Here is a 20,167-nt window from a genome sequence, read left to right on the forward strand (position 1 = left end):
CCCTCCCTACACTCAGGTTGATGGCCATTCACTGATCAAACAATCGCTGTATAACTGAAGGCCAACTTGAGCAGTTCCCATCTCCACAAGTATCCTGGTGCCCTCAGCACATCTTGTTAAAAAGAAATCGACCCACCAGCTCCACACAATAAATCCTTGGAGGGGTAACACTCTTGCATCAGGATTTGTATGTCAACATATTCTTAAAGAAAACACATTTCATGCCCCAGTGTTTTGTGCATGTCCTATAACCCAACACCATTTTCTCATGATTGGGTCCCACTCACCTCAAGAACTGTTTTGGGACCCACTGGATTCCTCTCCTTCATGCGGTGCCCTGAATCTTGCTCTTACTATGTAAACCCAGGCTCTGTCACATACCTCATCGTCAACGGTCCCTCATGGTCCAAACCATCACATCCTCTGCTCTTCTCTGACTCATTTTTCCTAGAGTCCAAGGTATTGTGGGTACAAACATCTTCATTCATCTGACACTCCTCTGCTCGAGCTCTCCCTCGCCACACATATTACCTTTCAGATAGCCAACTAAACCATACCCTATTTACTGCAGTTACCCTACTCAACTTCATATGAAACAGTACCTCGCCTACAAGGGCACCAACTCCGAATGGTTCCTCTTCTGGTTCTGAATAAGGGAACCCAGATCAGCCTGCAGTAAGACATCCTGCATCTCCAGAGACTTTGACTACTATGTACCCCACCACACTTTATGACGATAACTGAGATAGAGGTCAACACAAAAAATACAATAACATCAACAGCCCTTCACTAACATACCATCTTTTCTAACACGCTAGGCAGTAAATGTAGTTGATTTCCTCAAGATCACCCCATTCCTATGCTGCAGCACCTCCCTCATTCTACATTAGCACAGACATACCTCTCTTCAATATGTCCTTTGACAATTGGCCAAAGCTATCCAATCCTTGGGGGACTGCAATGCCCTTCTGGACTCACTTCCACCTGTTACACTATTCCTTAGACTTGTAGCTAAGCTGATGCTCATCTACAACTTATTCCATTCCTGCCTTTAACCCCTGTCATTTTTTAGACCATGTGACCATACATAAATAGAACCCACTTTAGAATTTATACATATACAGAAGTCTCAGTCTCAACTTTCAGCATATCGTAAACATTAGGAAGTACAGATTTACTGTTATAAATCTAAGGGCCTCATTATGAGTTGGCGGTCATGAGACCGCCAAACTTGCGGTGGTGGTCAGATTGCCGCGGCTGTGACAGTCCGAGTGCCAAATTATGACTTTGGCAGGTGGACCTGCCTGAAGACCCCCGTCCCTGCCAGGATCATAGATCCAGACGGGGTGGCAGCGGTCGGGCTTGTAATCAGCCATGACGTTGCTGAACTCATCACCGCCATCTGATTACAACCCGACTTTCCACCAGCCTTTTTATGGCGGGGACCCTGCCATGAAAAGTCTGGTGGAAAGCCAGTGCCGGGGGCCACAGGAGGGCCCCTGCACTGCCCATGAGCATTAGGATATTGGACTTGGCTCCCCTAGGGGAGCCAAGTCCAACATCCTAACTCTTTTCCCGCTGGGTAGTCCAGAGGGAACGCTTATTGCAATGTTCCAGCCGGTCAACCTGGCAGGAACACTGTAATACGCTCAGAGGGAACGTCACTGCCATGGCGGTGGCATGCTCCCCTTTAATTTGGCTGTCCTGCGGTGGGACCACCCAACTCGTAATGAGGCTGCAAGTCTTCATACCTTGACAATATGTCAATAATCAATATTGTGGAGTGGATGTAATGATATTTTGATATTATGCTAGCGCAAAACTGGAATGCATGTACCCCTTCATAGGCACCATATTAGGAGGACAAATGAGCACCCAGAGGCTGACAAACAAGTGAAGAATGTCCTAATTTCAGTCCCAAGACCTAATTGACTTCTTTGATTCCCCTCCTCAGCAACTTGTCTGTATCATCATCAACAAACTGAAAGAGTCCCTCTCCAATTTGCCCTGTTTAAATATAGTCCCCTCTGCAGTGCAGGGCTCATGGTCCAGGCATTAGGACTGGCTACATGGAAGATATTTAAAGCTTGTCACAGATGATGGAAAACTACAGCTGCAGATAATGTTACCAAAAACGAAGATTTGTTTATTCTTTTTCATGTTAATCATTCTCTGAATGTTTTTTCGAAATGTAGAAGTTCGGTGCCCGACACCTGTGGATTTTGAAGATGGTGCATACTTCCCCAGGCAAAATGTCTATCGCATTGGGGACACTCTGCAGTTTGAGTGCTTTGAGGGCTACAAACTCCTCAACTCTGCCAACCGGACATGCTTACCAAATGGAAAGTGGTCAGGAGAAACCACTATCTGTGACGATGGATGTAAGTAATTTATATGCATCCCACATAAAAAGTGTTGAGGTCACCACAGTCAGATTTCAGATGTAACGTTTAGTCTCCCCTTTATATATGTTTCATATACAGAAAACCTGGAATGAAAAGAGAAAGTGACTAGACCACCAGACATTTTGATTTCAGGGCTGTTTGATAAACTGCATTTCTTTGCAGGGGATATCCACACAAATAAATAATAAGTAGGTCTTGTGGTGTAGCACCAACCAACCTAGGTAGCACCAGAGTCTGAACATAAAGGAGAGAGTCCGTGGACAGACATTCATGAACACTGCTGAGAAGAAGATAGCAGGATGAGCTGTATTGTCTGGTGGGAACGTGTTTGTTAAAGAGATGCAGTTTCAACCTCTCCTTGAGTTGTAAGAGGGTTGGGGAACTCCTGTTGTCAGTAGGCATGCTGTTTCATATTCTTGGGGCAGACAAAGAAGGTCTGCTTTCTGGTTCTTTCTTTCCTGTACATTCCTCTCCAGTCTGTTGACACTGGTCTGGTGTTGTCCACCTGAGGTTGTTTATTTCTGTTTTTGATCACTTTATAGATGATGCAGCTGGGTATGAATCCTGGATGTGGAGCAAGACGAGTTCTTTCAGTGAGGGGGAATGTGGTCAATTTTCTTTAGGCCCCTGATGAGAAGTGCCAAGTGTGAGAAACTTTGGGGTTTACAGCACGGTCTACTTTTAAATATGACCTAGTGTCTCCTTATCGTTGAAGTTGACTCACCAGCGATAAAAGCAGTTTGTAGCTCTTACTTTATGGTTGTTTTAGCTCATCTCCTTCTCCTTCATTCTGAGGAATATAATGAGATCATCAGCCATATGTGATCCTGTTTTTCTTGTCTCCCTATTGAGACAGACACTTTATGTTGAATGTTTAAAAAACTGTTTTCCTAGTATCTGAGTATGTATTTCCTACACTTTCTCTTTTCTTTGCTGTTTTCAAGGAGCCCTCTGATTTGCATTCACCTCCCATGGACTGTGTCTTTATAGAGGGACAGGCAATTGTCACCTGCTGTGTAGATGTAGCAGGCATTCCCAATTTACCCCTATCCTTCAGCATGGAAGCTTTCCCTTCTGGACAAACTCCTTATCCCTCCTTCCGCTTTAGATGTTCCCTGCTAGAAGGCCACCTGGTTCCTTCCTTAGCTGCTCCTTGTAAAGTTGGTCAAATTCCCTGCATAGATTCTCAGGGTAGAGACCTTGGATAGATTCCTCGGGCCTCTGTGCTCGGTTGTTCCTGTGTTTACTCTCTGACCTGCAGAGATGGAAGTTAGGGGGTCACCATCTTGTTTTCAAGGTCCTGGTTATATGGCTGCTTGGGTAGTCATCCTATTGCTTCTGGCACCTGCATGGCGGAGCCAGGGCCAGATGAAGATGAGAAGGGACCCCTTTCAGATTGATTTGTGGGGACCAACTTAGTATCAAGGACAAATGCTGTCCAGAGTTATGCCACCAAACTTAAATTGCATTGATATGGAGCTCTTTACTTCCTTTTTGATGGGCAGTGCTGCTAGTCACTGCTTCCCAAAGTGTCAGTTCTTTTTCATTATGTTTCCATCTCTTTTTCACTCTGTTTTGCTCTGTCACCATTTTGCTGTCAATTTAATCTTTCGGTTCATGCATCACTCTTCATTCTGCACTAGCAGTCTTCTGTTACCCATGGCTATCACCAGTTGATGTACATGTCACATGTTTGAATCCCTGCAATTCCAACTCGTACTTCTGAAGTCCATGCATTAATAAATATTTGAATCATGTTATCTGTAGTGTTTAGAAATAGCAAATGTGGAGTATAACGTGCTACATAAAAATATGTTCTTAGTCACATTTGTAGTTTCAAAATAATGCTGAAATTATGCATTGTTACAATACTATGTCCTATTCTTGAAGTTGGCTGTAAAATATAAATATTTCTCCCTTCCCCCTTCCTCTCCACTCTAGGTATGAACAAAGCTCTCAGTTGTATGCTGCTGGACTTAGCCTTTTCTGCAGGGTCATCTCCAAACCTTTTGCCCTCAGCCTCCTGCTTTCTGAACCAGTTTGTTTTGGCTTTTAGGACTCTGTTCACTGTATCACTGCTGACCAGTGCTCTCTGCTTTAGACCCGGTAGAACTGGTTTACACCCAATTGGCACATTTAGGCCCATATTTATACTTTTTTAGCGCCGCATTTGCGCAGTTTTTTTACGCAAAATCGGCGCAAACTTACAAAATACAAAAAATAAATGAAAGGCCCATATTTATACTTTTTTAGCGCCGCATTTGCGTCGTTTTTTTACGCAAAATCGGCACAAACTTACAAAATACAATTTTATTTTGTAATCAAGCAGGCGGCAATGTTGCAGTGCGTCAGATGCGATAGCACCCTTTGTGCTTTTCACTGCCTAGCGGTGTAGCAATGCCGGTGGTTGGACCATGGCGCTTTTGCCACAGTCATAATATGGCTGTTGGGCCGCTGCTTTGGCAGCGGTTTGACCGCCACCGCAAGTCTGGCGGTCCTGGGACCGCCAAACTCGTAATGAGGGCCTAAATCTCCCAAAATATTTTCTAACATTTTAAAAATATGATTCAATAAATTACCCATCCATCCAAAACTCCAAAGTAACTAACAACCTCCCCAAAGAAATAATAAATATTTTATAAAAAGAATCCAAGTATAAACATTTCAAATACAATACCCACGCAAAACCCCCATAAAATCCAAAAACCTGAACAATAAATAACATTTTGATATTTAAAAAAATCAGAAAATAAATCTAAAATCAAAAAAATTATAATAATGAAGTAATCCCATTCATAACCACCAACCTGAATAATAAACAGGGCATCTTGTTTAATTGTACTTATTTTTGATGTCTCCATCTATATTTATCTATATTTATTATTTTATGTGTATTTTTTCATATTATTTTAAAATTAGTGTAAAAAGTGAAGCTGCAAAAGGTATATTACCACATTTATTTAACCTGCAGATGTTTACTCATGTTTGAGGATCCATTGGGTTTTAGCCATTTCAGTGCAATGCAGTCAGCTGAAAGGATTCACCTTTTAGAACTGCTTAAGCAGCAGTATTGCTGCAGGTATTTAAACTTAATTAGGATTTTTTTTTATTTTTATTAACTCCCCTACCTGTCAGTCTGTACAGATATTGACCTAGCACTCATGATTCACAGCAGTGGGAATCGTCCAAAAGAAAATCTATTTTCTAAAGTTTTCATATTTAAAAATAAATACCGACATTAAAATAGATGTTTTTTTTGTCTCTATTTACCTGTACAAATCAGTGAACACTGAAAATGGGGAGCCTTAATAATAGATCGCACTAATAAATAATCAAACAAAGTAAATACAAAAATCAAACATTTTAATAAAATATAAAATGCAGTATATTTTATTACACTACCTGTCCCCTACATCACCCAACACCCCAAACACAAAAATACAGAATTTACAAAAATCCCTATAATTTATATAAAAACTACAAAGCAACTTAAAATATATAAATTTATATGAATAACAAACACTTAAAAATACAGGAACACATTCAACGTAACATTTAAATAAACATCATAGGAATTATTCTATTCTAAAAAACACTTAGGGCCTGATTAGGAGTTTGGGGGACGGTAAGACGCGCTGCTGAACTTCCGACAGGAAGGTTGCCGGCATGCTGGCGACCTTCCTGCCGGACCTTTTGCGACTTCCCGCTGAACTGATGGGCGGAAACCAAGGTTCCACCCTTCAGCCCAGCGGGAAAGTGGCAGCAGCATTGTCGCTGGCTCGTAATCGAGTCTGTGGCAATGCTGCCACCGCACGGGGCACCAGGACCCTTGCAATGCTCACTGTCTGCACAGCGGGGGAACTGGGCAATGGGTCCCTGCACTGCCCATGCCAAGTGCATGAGCAGCACAGAGGCCTTCCTGTGGTACCCTGCACCTGTTCTCCACCAGCCTTTTTGATGGCATTCTGAATGCCAGGGTCTTAATGTCCTGACTGCCACCACTGAGGTCCTAAATATTATTACACAACATTATTTATGTTTTCAATATTGAAAACGTCAATGTTATTGTATATAAAGCGAAAAACAATAATACATAACCTCAAAATAATTATGCTCATAATATTCTGGCTTCAATATTTACAACCAAATAGTCTGACTTCGATATTAAGGATACATACCGGAATTGATGATGAGAAACCTTGTAAGAAGTTATGCCCCTATTCTTTTTTAGATTGTCCATGTATTCTGCAGCAGTAAGCGGTGAGTTTGAATTGAGTGATTGATATATCTGTTATGACTATCACACATACTTTTGATATTCCTCTTGTCTTATTTGACAAACCTGGATCCATCTGACAGCCAGCTGGGTCCTTCAAGTATGAGACCGAATACGAATTGAATAGAAAGGAAAGGGCCTAATTACAAGTTTGGTAGTCTTGTGACAACCAAACTTGCTGTGGAGGTCGGACCGCCGGGCTCCTGGCGGTCTGACCGCCCGCCAGGAGACCACTGTCACCACCAGGATCAGGGATCCTGAAGGGTTGGCAGACATAGAAGTCTTGGTCAGCCATGGCTGCGTTGAGTTCAGCTATGAAAAGGCTGGTGGGAAGGCAGTGCTTGGGGCCCAACGGGGGCCCCTGCACTGCTCATACCCATGTTGTGGGCAGTGTAGGGGCCACCCCGCCCAGCACCCTCAGAATGCTACAGCAGACAGTGTGCATTCTGAGGGAGCTGGGGGCACCTCTGTGCAACAACATTGGCCTCAGCTTCTAATAGGGAGGTGTCTGCCGGTCAGCCCAGTGGAAACATTGTAATTGGGCTGGTGGGGAAACCTCCAGCTCTGTGGCTGGCTCCTCCCAATGGGTCTGGTGGGCTGCCGGTTGGCCCGCCAAACTCGTAATCTGGCCTAAAGTGCTGTATAACTGTCTGGAAGAGCTCGCGATGTTTAGCTCCAAAGAGAGGCAGTGTTAAGAGTGCAGCGTGAGAAGCGGCCAGAGATAATGTGTTGACTTAAGGGCATTCCTGAACATTAGAGGACTCATATTATTTTGTTTTCCCCATACACGGCCTCTTCTCTCTATCTAAACTCCAGTGTCTGCTTATAACATTCAAGGCACTATCACATGAAAGGGACTGATTAGGAGTCGGGCAGAGTGATGTTCGCGACTCCTGCAGAGCAGTGACTATGAGTAGGTAGGGATGGTGAGGAATAGTGCAGGACTACTTCGCTTTCTGGAACACTAGAGGTGTAACTCAGCATGGGCAAGCCGCTGAAGAGTTAACTGTATAATTAAGAAGTCATGGAACGATTCTGCAGCGAAACACAAAGTAAGGCTCAGATGTGTTCCGTCAACATTCTTTTGATTAGATGCACCCTTAGAAGCAGCAGAAGACTGGTCATAAACACATGTTCACATTGGTAGCAATGGAGCTTTGTAAAGTGAGAGCATGCAGGAGCCTGATCACGTCCTATTTTGACAAGAGACAGCCTTGCAAACCAGCCCTGACAGCCCATAAGAAGGAATAAGGTATACAGTATGCAACATGTGATGCCAGTTGCCAGCTGATTGTGTATATGTCTTCACCGCATACATGTGAGGGAGTCTCAGTGCAAACCTTGGGCATGGTGCTGCATAACACAGCTGCCCTTTCTGCGCATCGGGGCAAAGCTGAACTTATCTCAGATTTGGGTCTCTGTACACTAACTTGAAAAAAGACATTGAACCTCCAGAATAAAAGGGAAGTATTCAGGAATTCCTCACCTATAAATTGTCTGCTTATTTTATATTATAATAAATGCATGCTCAAATGTCTTCCCTAGGCTGAGATTGGTTTCTTGAGTTGGCACCTATGAGGTCACACCTCTTTCCAGAGGACCTGGTGTCTGGACTCTGATATTCCAGCTGTTGCTGCTGGGTTGGTTCATTTTAAGAGGCACTTGCCAGGAGGGTATTGGCTTCCTGAGATATGACTTTTGACATAAAAGTACCGTCCATCACCCGCCCCATACACCTTATACTTCAAAACATCTTTTACAAGTATGGCACTACAAAAATCTGGTTGTTCTACATAGTAGAAAACATGAAATTACATCCTTTCACACCCAGTTTCTAGAGCCCAGAGCCAAGGCAATACCCTTTTGAAAAACTGGTCAAAGGCATTTGTCTACACTTTTCTACAGATCCCCTTCCTACACAAAAGCATAATCAAAATGATGCAGTGCGAAATGATGATCATCTTCACAGTACTAGATTGGGTGAGGCCGTTGTGGTATCCAGACCTGCTTCACCTGTTCCTTCAGCCTAACTAGACACTCCCACTCAAGACCTGCTTACCAGAATGTCAGGCAGGCCTTCCCATCCCAACCTGTTCTTGCTGAACTTGATTCCCTGGCTCCTGAATGCCTACAATACAATCACTTTAATCTCTTTAATCTTACAAATGATTGTATGAAGATATTGAGCAAGCAAAAAGGCTGTTCACTATTGTTCATATGCCTTTAAATGGAAGAGGTTTTGAGCATTGTGTCTTCAAAACCAGGTGGACCGAGATCTTAACAAGAAGCAATGGTATTACCATTCTTTCTTGGAAAAAAAAACTGGCCTTCAGTTCTCTTCTAATAAAGTGCACATGGGTGCCCTCTCAGATATCCATTTACACCATGGCGGGGATAATGGATTTTCTAAATGGTCTGAGCTTAATGTTGTCCTTAACAAGTTAATGCCTCCATGACGACCCTTTTTGAATCCATGCGTATCACATCACATTTAAGTAGCTTTTCTATTTGGCGTAACCTCGGTCAGAGGGGTGAGTGAGCTTCAAGCTCCATGAGCAGAGGAACTTTATCTGGTTTTCCATAGACATAAAATTCCCCTAAGAACTCAAGCTTCTTTTCTTCCCAGACTAATTTCATAAATCAGATGATTTCACTTTCTTGATTCTATCTGGATCATTCAAGTCTGGCAGAATGCGCTCTTCATATTTCAGATGTTGTAAGAACTATGGAATATTATTAGGCAGAAACCAAATCCATTTGACATCTCAAACAAGTAATAAATGCTGGCAAAGTCCACACCACATGGATTTGGCTTCATGGAGGCCAACTCTAGCTAGATAGATTGTTTCTTGCCTATCTGTTTGTTTCCCAATCGTAAACAAACATCTTCCAAGTAAGCATAAGGCTCATTCTACTCGCATCAAAACAGCTACTACTACTCTCATGTGAAATATGCCTATTTCAGATATTTGTAGAGCAGCAACCTAGAAGTCCGTCAGTGAATACTTCTGCTGAGCATTAATGTTTAGACTCTGACTCTAGAGCAGATGCTCTGGTAGGCCAGGCCTTACTGCACAAATTATTTCTTTTGTAATAGTTATGTCCTCTTCTCCATGTCCTTGGAACCCTCCACCAAAGGTTGAGGATGATTTAGGTTTCTTCTCTATTCTATTGTTTATGGATATCACAGAGAATCCCACAAAAGAGAAGGAAAGGTTACTTATAGGTAATCCTAGTTCTCTGGAAAGGGGGTTCTCTCTAAATCTATAAACAAACCACCTGCCTCCCCATTTGAAAGGACTTTTGCAAATAGGCAATGAAGACAGCGATTTTTTCACTCTATTTCCTTCAAAACCAACTGCCTCATTCACCCTGTACTGCAGCATGGGAAGGCTGGTTGATTTGAAAGTTTCTTTAAGATATTTTGGGCCTCATTACGAGGCTGGCGGCCTTTACACTGCCAGCCCCGCGGTGGTCAGTCAGGACTGCTGCTGCTGTGGCCATCTGAACACACATTAGGACCCTTGCGGTCAGTCCGCCAGGGTTCCGCCGTCTCCGCCGGGATGCAGCCCTGCCCTGAGAATTACAACCTTGTTCTCTGACAGCCTTTTCATGGAGGTTTCACTGCCATGAAAAGATTGATGGAGAAAAGTTGCAGGGGGCCCCTGCATTGCCCATGCACTTGGCAGCGGCAGTGCAGGGGTCCCCCTGCCAAACACCATCACAAGGTTCACTGTCTGCCTCGCAGACAGTGAACATTGCACAGGTGCTGGTGCATCCTGCGGGCTACAGCATTGCCGCCGGCTCTGTTACGAGCTGGATTCAATGCTGTAGCCTGCTTCCCGCTAGGTGGTTTTCACCCACCGACCTAGCGGAAAACTCTTAATAGCTCCTGCAGGGTGGTCCCCACAAAGGCGACGGCCATCCTGTCGGGAATTTGGCAGATAGGGAAGCACGTCTGCCAAACTCCAAAATGAGGGCCTTTGTCTGGTTAGCCTACACGAGGCTACATTTTCCCTTTATTTTGAGGTTTTAAAAACAGTGTAGTTCAATGATGTTTTCCACCCAATGTATTGTATGTCAGTCAGGCCAATCGGATTTACTTTCTAAAACCAATAAAAGAGAGTAGGAATTGCCACGTCTTATAGGCATAGGCATTGTCTTAAAAATGATTCTCCGATGAGCTGGATATGTGTGGAGATATTCTACTGTTTATTGATTCCAAGGGAATACCTTTGACACAGAACTAAGATTACAGGGTAAGAAATATTTCCCTAATGTTTTGCATAAGAGAAACTTCCCTGCTCAAAATTGGACACTCTTTTAAGGTACATAGATGAATGTTTTCGATTGAAACCACACAAGAGTCCCACAAATCTTGACCACCTTGAAAGAGGAATAGAGAGGGTCTTCAGCTGAATTGTGCACAGCACTGCTAGGCCGACCCCTAGTTCATAGGCCCGGCTTTGTGAATAATGGAAACTTTGCAATTGTCATTCTCAGCAGAGTATGCTTTCCGAAGTCTCAACCGTCTTCAACTGTAGATGTCTTGAACTGTTAGAATCTCTTATCAGTCCTCATAAGTTACGGCTCAATCTTAATGAAATGGATGGTAATTAGTACTGTTTGGGAAATGTGAAGTGTAACAGGTACAGACACTATGGGCCCGATTTCGAGTTTGGCAGACGGAAAACTCTGTCCGGCAAACTCCCAAAAGGGTGACCGCTACCTACGTGGTGACCTCCTCACCGGAGTTAATAAGAGTTTCCCGCTAGGTCAGCGGGGGAAAACCTAGGCCCTGCGGGAAACAGGCTACAGCATTGTCTCTGGCTCATAATCGAGCCAACGGCAGTGCTGTAGCCAGCAGGGTGCAAAGCAGACAGTTAACATTGCGATGGTGCTGGACAGGGGGGCCCCTGCACTGCCCCTGCCAAGTGCGTGGGCAGTGCATGGGCCCCTCTGTGGCCGCCTGCACCCATTCTCCACCAGCATTTTCATGAAATTAGGTTTGGCATGGTGGTCGCCACTATGGCGGCAGCCACCCTGTCAGGTGTTTGGCAGTCAGGTTATCCCGTCTGTCAAACTCATATATAGGACATAATACACTAGGCTTCAGGATGAACACAGTCACTGTGCGCCACTCTGTATCCAATTTCATTTTTATAGTTTCAGAAGAATATAGCCGGTGTGGGGACCTGTGCCCTGATATTTTTAGATAATTGAACCGAGTTCTGCTGTCATTTTAATTATTTGTATTGTATTACTGTTTAAATATTGTTCTAAATAAATTATTGAAATTAGGAACTTTGTAAACAGTTCCTGCTCTGCACTTTTCAGGTTGTCCAGGTGCTCCAGTAAGGGGGTACATTTGAATTGAGTGATTGATATATCTGGTATGAATATCATACACACTTTTGGCATTCCTCTTTTCTTATCTGCACAGCTGGTGACTGCCCAAACCCTGGCCAACCAATTGGATCCATCAAGTACGGGAACCAATACAGGATTGAAGATAAAGTGCGCTATGAATGTCGGAAAGAGCTCTCAATGTTCGGCTCCAATGAGAGGGAGTGCCTAGAGGGCGGCATGTGGAGCGGGTCGGAGCCCATATGTCGACGTAAGGGCATCGTCTCTTGCACCCTACACTTCAAATAGCTCATAATATTTTTTTTTCCTCACAGGGCCTTTTCTACCTATCTAAATGATAAGGTTTTGTCTATTACATTGAGGACTCTATAAGATGCAAGGGTCCGATTAGTTAAGTTACAACTAGTTAATTAGTTAAGGCACAACTAGACGCAGCATCTCAGAAGGTTGGCTCTTCTGGTTATGAAATGCGGTCCAGTGGCTACATTTCCTACCAAGAATGTGCCATGAAATTCTGGACAAATTAATGTGTGTAGAACAGTGCAATACATAAAAAGCATAACTACACAGTGTTCTGTTCAGCATTGTTTTCATTATGTGTTGCCCTTCCTTTACCTGATCACATCCTGGTTTTTGTAAAGAACCTATGCCTCATACAGTTGTCAGATGAAATATCCCCATCAAAAATATTGGCAAAAATTGTTCAGGACACAAATATCAACTTTATATACTTTGTGTGTGAAGTCAAAAATATTGACAACAAAAACAGAAGAGTATAATATCTTTAGAAAATGTGTATGAATTTTTTTACCATTATAAATTAAATGAACATACATTAATGTTAGAAATATTACATTTGAAAAAATATAAAATAAAAGTAGTCTTCAAAATAATTGTAAAAAATAATAAACAATATTTTTAAAAAACATAATTAAAAATAAATGCTAATAAATATTAATTTTACTTACAAACTTTAAAACTGCATATGGTAACAGTGTAAAAATAAATTGCTTTAAAAAAAACTTCAAAAAAGAAAAAATAGGAAATGATTTCCATTAAAGTAACTTGTTATATTAAAATATCAGGTAAGAAATTGAGTTTGAGGGGTGAAATTCTATACTCTCACTCCAACCTGAGAAACTGTGGGGAAAGTATTGGACCTTGCAGGGATTAGATTTAGGGCCTCATTACGAGCCTAGCCGTCCAAGGAACGCCAGCCACCCGTTGATGGTCGTACCGCCGCAACTGTGGCGGTCCAACTGCCACATTGCGATCCAACAGCAGTCTGAGTTGTACTCAGCCAGGGCAGCACTGAGTTATTGTAGGAAGCTGGCCTGATGTGTGGTGGGTACCTGAGGTACTTACACCTTATTCCAGGTCCAGGTATTAGTGTAGTGTAGGCAGTGTCTAGAAGCCAGGCTCTCGAGAGGTAGCTGTGGATGAGCAGCCACGGCTTATCTAGGAGACATGCAAAGCTCATGCAATACCTCTGTAGTCACTCAGCACTTACGCACATGAAAGAAAACACTCAGTGTTACAAAAATAAAGATACTTTATTTTAGTGACACAATACCAAAAAGTATTAGAGAGGCAACCCTCCAATAGGAGGTAAGTAATACAGTAAATATATACACTAGTTATCAGCAATAGGCATAGAACGTGATAGAAAACAGTGCAAATGCAGATAGACAATATTGACCCTAGAGGGAGCCCAAACCATATACTAAAAAAATGGAATGCGAACACAGGACCCCCACCTAGGTAAGTAGAATGTATAGAGGGGAACTGGGGGTACTATGAAACCCCAAAGGTAAGTACCACAGTGCCCCCTAGCGACCAGGAGGAAAGGAGTAAATCACAAGATTTTCCCCAAACCACCCAAAACGAAGAAAATGAAGAAAATGCAACACCCAGACAAGACTGCAAGAAACCAGCGATGGATTCCAGAAGAGGAAGACCTGTGGAAGAAGTGGACCAAGTCCAGAAGTCACAGAAGAGTCCAGGGGGAGTAGGAGCAACTACCCACCCAGCTGTGGATGCAGGAGTTGGGCGATGGTGAGACAAAGACAGTCAGGAATGCAGCCCTGGAGCAGGTGCAGAGTTCCTGGAGGATGCAGTCGATGTCCCACGCCGGATGGAAGATTGCAGTCAGTCAGTGGCATGGAAAAGCCACCAACAAGCCTTGGCATTGGCAGAAGTCACGGTGCAGCAAGAGTGTAGCTGCCAGGGACCAGCAAGGTGCAGGAGGACTCAACCCATTGGGAGAGTCCTAGGAGGACCCTCAGAAAGGCAGAGAGTCCAGAGAAGAAGAGGCAGCCCCCCACAGGAGACCCCCTGGATGAGGAACCAGGAGTAACAGAGGAGCCCACACAGCACAACTGAAGAATGGTCTCATGCCACAGGAGAAGCACGCAGAGGGCTGTGCGTTGCAAGAAGGAGTTCTGGCGCTTCATGAAGCCTGAAGATCCCTTAAAGCAGAAGCACACAAGCCTTGGCAGCTGCAAGAGACGCAGTGCATGGGGGTACTGTCCTGCGTGGGAAGGCAAGGGTTTATCTCCACCAAAGTTAGAGAGCTGGCAGAGAGAACCAAAAGCACTACTCCGGACCACCACCCGTGATTCAGGATCCACGCAGCTCAGGATCAGAGGAGATCCACACAGACGGTCGTCATTTCAGTTGGTGTCTGCGGATGCAGTGAAGTGAGTCCTTCACTGCATGGGATATTGCTTCTTCCTTCTTGTGCAGACTGAAGGCTTGTGGCCCTCAGAGGATGCACAGCCGGGGAAATGTTGCAGAAGCTGGAATGAGCCGTGGAAACAATGTTGCAAGCAGAGTCTTCGTCGTGGATGCAGATTGTCAGTTCCTGGAGGGTCCAGTCATGGTTCCAGTGGCTAGAAGTCAAAGTAAGGTTGCAGAGGAGTCCTGCTGGAATCCTGCAAGCCGAATCTGAGGACCCACCCAAGAGAGAGACCCTAAATAGCCCTGAAAGTGGGATTGGTCATCTAGCCAGGTGACCACCTAGAAGGAAGGGGCTCTTACGTCACCTGCCTAGCCTGCTCAGTCAGATGCTCCCAAAGGTCCCCTGCTAACCTTGGATTCAAGATGGCAGAACCCCGGGACCCTCTGGAGGAGCTCTGGCAACCACGTCTGGGGTGGTGTTCGGCAGGGGAGTGGTTACTCCCCTTGCGATTGTCCAGTTTCGTGCCATAGCAGGGACTGGAGGTCCCTGAACCAGTGTAGACTGGTTTATGCATGGAGGGCTTCAAATATGCCCTTCTAATCATACCAGTGGCTTTGGGAGGCTGCCCCTCCCAAGCCATATAAAACCTATATCCAAAGGGAGAGAGTGTTACCCCCCTCTCCCAAAGGAAATCCTTTGTTCTACCTTCCTGGGTTTGAGCTGTTCAAGCAGCAGGATGGCAGAAACCTGTCTGAGGAGTGGCAGCAGCTTGGGCTGCTTGGAAAACCCTAGAAGGCTGGTAGGAGCTATGCTGGGGGTCCTCTAAGGAGTTCCCAGAGTGCAAGAAATCATACTTCTGATACTGACAACAGTATTGGGGTATGATTCTGACATGTTTGATACCAAACATGCCTAGGTTCGGAGTTACCTCTGGGCTAGGAGGGCCTGCCATAGGGGTGACTTATAGTGACCTGGTGCAGAGACCTACGGTGAAAAAGGGTGCATGCACCCTTTCACACAGGCTGCAATGGTAGACCTGCTGAACACTTTGCATAAGGTCCCCATGGGTGGCATAATACATGCTGCAGCCCCTGGTGATCCCGTAGTACCCCAATGCCCTGGGTACCTGTGTACCATATACTATGGAATACTATGGATTTACACCAGTATGCCAAATGTGGGGTGAAAATGATACAAGTTACCAAGTTAGAAGGGAGAGAGCATAATCACTGGGGTCCTGCTTAGCAGGATCCCAGTTAACACAGTCAAACACACTGATAACAGGCAGAAAATGGGTGTAACCATGCCAAGAAAGAGGGTACTTTCCTACAGTTCTACTCTACTTACTGCCAGCCTTTCCATGGCATGGGCAGTGCAGGGTCACCCTGCCCAGCACCATCAGAATGCGTACTCCCCCCCACCCCGTGCTATGACATTGGCCTCGGCTTCATGTGGACACATTTTCTACCTGGTTGACCGGCGGAAACTTTGGTTAGTAAGTATAAGCAACAGTAGGGAAAATATTAACCATTACAAAGCTCAGATTTATTTTTCCTTATCCTAAATTAAAACAAAATAAATTACATGCATATAAAATAAAAACATAAATATATTTCCATAAACAAATTAAAAACTATATTTAATATTGTGTAATCTATATATATATATATTAAAAACCAAAAGCACTAAAAGAAGTTAGATAAACTTGTTCATATTAGTTTTAAAAGATTAAATAAATTAAAACACATAAAAAATGTAAAATAGATTGAAAAAAATTCCCATCATAAAAAATAACAATATTGGAAATACAGGCCACTTACAGCAGAGCATTAGATGTACACAATTTTGCATTGACTCCCATACTCCAAATAATGCAGTGCATTCTTTGCTCTTCAGCTGTGTTCCTATTGTGTAAATACCAGCGCATAAATACATGTCTAATGAGATGCTGGTTCTTCCTCACCAGAGTGCTACACATTTGACACAGCAGAAGAAGTTGCCTCGTCCTTCATTTCCTCCCTGTCTGCTGCTGTAGAAGTAGCCGATCCGGACAAGGTGGCTGAAGGTAGGTCCACCACTTTCAATTAATTAGTATTTTTAAATATTGTTTAGCCCGCTTCTAGAGTGGGTGGTTGAAGAGGAAGTATGAGGCAAAAAAGATGGAAAGGGGGACATTTGGATGGTAACAAATGAGGGTTAAGGGGACAAGAACAGCTTTAAGTTAGACGACGAGCTGTAGCTTGGTGAATGAAGATGTGTACTGATTGATTTTTAAATGAGAGCGAAGAATGGCTGAAGCGAGGATAATGACAAAAGTTGGATGAGGCTAGAGCATTCTTTTTTTTTTTTTTTTTTTTGGTGTAATTTTTTTTTGTTGTGTTATAGTAGCTCTTTAGCCCGACTATACTGAAAGTTAAGATAGAAGCTTCATATGAGCAGTGCTTAATTTTTTTGTACAGTATGCCATAGTGCACATTGGCATAGGCATGGCACACGAATCCTCTTATTAGCAAGTCAACTTTGTCCATGTACCAATGCAGTGGTCAGGCCCTGCAGGCGGTGGGCTGCATGCACTTCTGCTGTTCTCAATTGCCAAATGTATTAACTTCCTCAGTGCTTCTCTCTTCTGTCAATAGGAACAAGTACACGAAAAATTCATATTGAGAAAGATGGGGACATGAACATTTACATCATCCTGGATGCGTCTGAAAGTGTTGGAATAGAAGCCTTCGAAAAAGCTAAGGACTGTATTGTCAGCCTCATAGAAAGGGTAAGATAAGGCTGGAAGCAGGAGAGCACAAATCAAGCATGCTGGTACAATGATTAGCCCAACACTGGTGCTAGCTAACAAAATAATACAGAAAACTCTGCTTTAGGAAATTCTAAAATGTGGTTATTGTACCAAACCTTGTATTCAGAATGCCTTATCAAAGTCTTTTTCGTTGAAATTGACTGGTAAAATCTTATGACGCTGAGATCTCTATGCCCAAGGCTAACAAAAAGTCATTATTCCAACCTGTGAACCCTGCCCCAAACCGTAGCACGACCCAGTTTCTAATTCTTTGTTGAAAACAATTAAACATTAAGATGACTTCTTCCACTGCCTCCATCCTTCACTAAATATCCTGGGTTTGGCATTGTCTCTTCCTATGTTTCAATAATTGATCACAAAGAGCATGGTTCTAGGTTATACTAGTCTTCAAAATCAATTCTTCTTCCCCCTTTCATACTTTCAGTCCAGGCCCTGCTCTTACTACACACTGATTAAGGCAGCAGGGTACTTGCAGATTCTTCAGGGACATCAATCAAAGCCATTCGTCATACAGCGGTTCGAGAAACTCCCAGCTAAAGAAACGTTAAGAAATCTCCCCTGCCTTGAAAGAACTATATTAGCTCCCTCGCCCTGCCAGAATCCACTTCAAACTATGTTACAAGCTCTAAAAGGCACTTCACTCAAATGGAATACTTTGCCTTTATGCTCAACATGTCTAATGGCGCACAGGCTACTACGAGGAACTCCCTGACCAGGCTGAAAATCCAAAAGACTCACAAACAACACACAGACCAACAGGCTTCCTCCCCAGAAAGACCAAAACTCTCAATTGACTTCCTTTTGCACCTCAGACTTGCTGCTTCAGTGTTGAGCTCAGGAATGATCTCCAACCCCACTGCTTCACAATCTTCCTACCATCCAAAACTGTATCCCTTCCTTCAACCATCTCACTGTGATGCTGTGTTTCTTCTTCATTGCATGCATTTTAAGTCCTGTGTTCTTATTGTAAGCACACATGTGAGTTTCACTAACCTCACACATTGGGTCTCTGTCCTGTTGATGCACAGTGCTCTACTACCATTAGGTGTACTGCTCATTCTTTCTAAATGATCCTAATAAAATAAAATAAAATCAAATAAAAAATAAATACAGAGCCATCCACACACTATTGTACCATGTTAGGACTAGTGCTATGGAGATCTACAGGAGAAGGCACCCAAGTCACATCTGTCCTCTTTATAACGACATGGACCCCTACATTAGGCTGAAACTGCACATCCCCAACCAAACACACAAACTGGAATATGTGGCCTTCAAAGAAAAGTGGAAACAGGTGTTAAACCCATAGGGCCTGATTATGACCCTGGCGGACGGCGGAGGCCGTCCGCCAAGGTACCGCCGCTGAATGACCGCACCGCGGTCAAAAGACCACGGCGGCCATTTAGACATTTCCTCTGGGCCGGCGGGCGCTCTCCAAAAGAGCGCCCGCCGGCCCAGAGGAAATGCCCCTGCAACGAGGACGCCGGCTCAGAATTGAGCCGGCGGAGTTGCAGGGGTGCGACGGGTGCAGTTGCACCCATCGCGTATTTCAGTGTCTGCTTAGCAGACACTGAAATACTTTGCGGGGCCCTCTTACGGGGGCCCCACGGCACCCCCTAACGCGAACGGGCGAACCGCCAGGAACAGGATGGCGGTAGGGGGTGTCAGAATCCCCCATGGCGGGGGGGATTCCAAGGGCAGCAGTAAACCGGCGGGAGACCGCCGGTTTGCCTCTTCTGACCGCGGCTGAACCGCTGCGGTCAGAATGCCCTGCGGGGCACCGCCGGCCTGTCGGCGGTGCTCCCGCCGACCCTGGCCCCGGCGGTCTTAGACCGCCGAGGTCAGAATGACCCCCATAGTTCCCTTACATTGAACCATGACACAAGGCACTTCATCTCTGTACTGCACCAACAGCAAGTTTACTCATGGTAAGAGCTTGTCAAGTTTTTTTCATTTTTGTTTCTAAGTGTGTTTTCTCAAACTGTGGCTTGAAGTGCATAGTTTGTGCATGTGAAATTTGAAATATCTTATGATATGATCCTTGTTCTCTTCACCGACACTGAAACACGTTCTTAGGACAAGCTTGTAACTGCCTCAGTCTTCTTCCTCAAAACAAAGGATACCCTTATGAAACCAGTTTCTCAGCTGTAACACCTCTCAGTGGAAGTTCCAAATGAAGGTGAACCAGAACCCCAGAACAACTCTTTTTTAATCCTTTTGAATGAGCATAATGTCCCTAGTGTTGGCACAGAAAGAACTAAGGGGCTCAGTAAGAGTTTGGCTGTCGGACAAGCCGTCTGTCTAACTCGCGAGGGGTGAGGCAGCTGTCAACCAGGCTGCCTCAACCCTCCGTCGTAATACAATGTTTCTACCGGGCTGACCAGAGGGAACATCATATTATGACGTTCTCACCCATCAGCCCTGTGGAAACACTGCTATGGTATTGGTATTGTTTCCCTTATGGGAGCCTAGACCAATACCATACCACACCAGCACCCTTGGAATGAGCACTGTCTGCAAAAGACAGTGTGCATCCCGAGGGTGCTGGGCAGGGGGGCCCCTGCACTGCCCATGCCCCCCTGTGGACCCAGCACTATGTTTTCACCAGCCTTTTCATGGCGGGCGCC

The 20,167-nt window shown here is 44.3% G+C and overlaps 1 protein-coding gene across 1 annotated transcript in view; it reads left to right on the forward strand.

Moving 5' to 3' along the window:
- The window catches only part of LOC138299143 (complement factor B-like), a 196,360-nt gene that overhangs the window by 36,074 nt on the left and 140,119 nt on the right, over window positions 1-20,167 (forward strand). Inside the window, exons 3-6 of the mRNA XM_069237202.1 lie at window positions 2,196-2,381; window positions 12,125-12,298; window positions 16,695-16,793; window positions 17,365-17,498. Of these exons, the coding sequence (XP_069093303.1) occupies window positions 2,196-2,381; window positions 12,125-12,298; window positions 16,695-16,793; window positions 17,365-17,498 (593 nt within the window). The remainder of the gene's footprint in view (window positions 1-2,195; window positions 2,382-12,124; window positions 12,299-16,694; window positions 16,794-17,364; window positions 17,499-20,167) is intronic.

This window comes from Pleurodeles waltl, chromosome 6 (assembly GCF_031143425.1).
Source record: "Pleurodeles waltl isolate 20211129_DDA chromosome 6, aPleWal1.hap1.20221129, whole genome shotgun sequence".
In the NCBI taxonomy this organism is placed as follows: Eukaryota; Metazoa; Chordata; class Amphibia; order Caudata; family Salamandridae; genus Pleurodeles; species Pleurodeles waltl.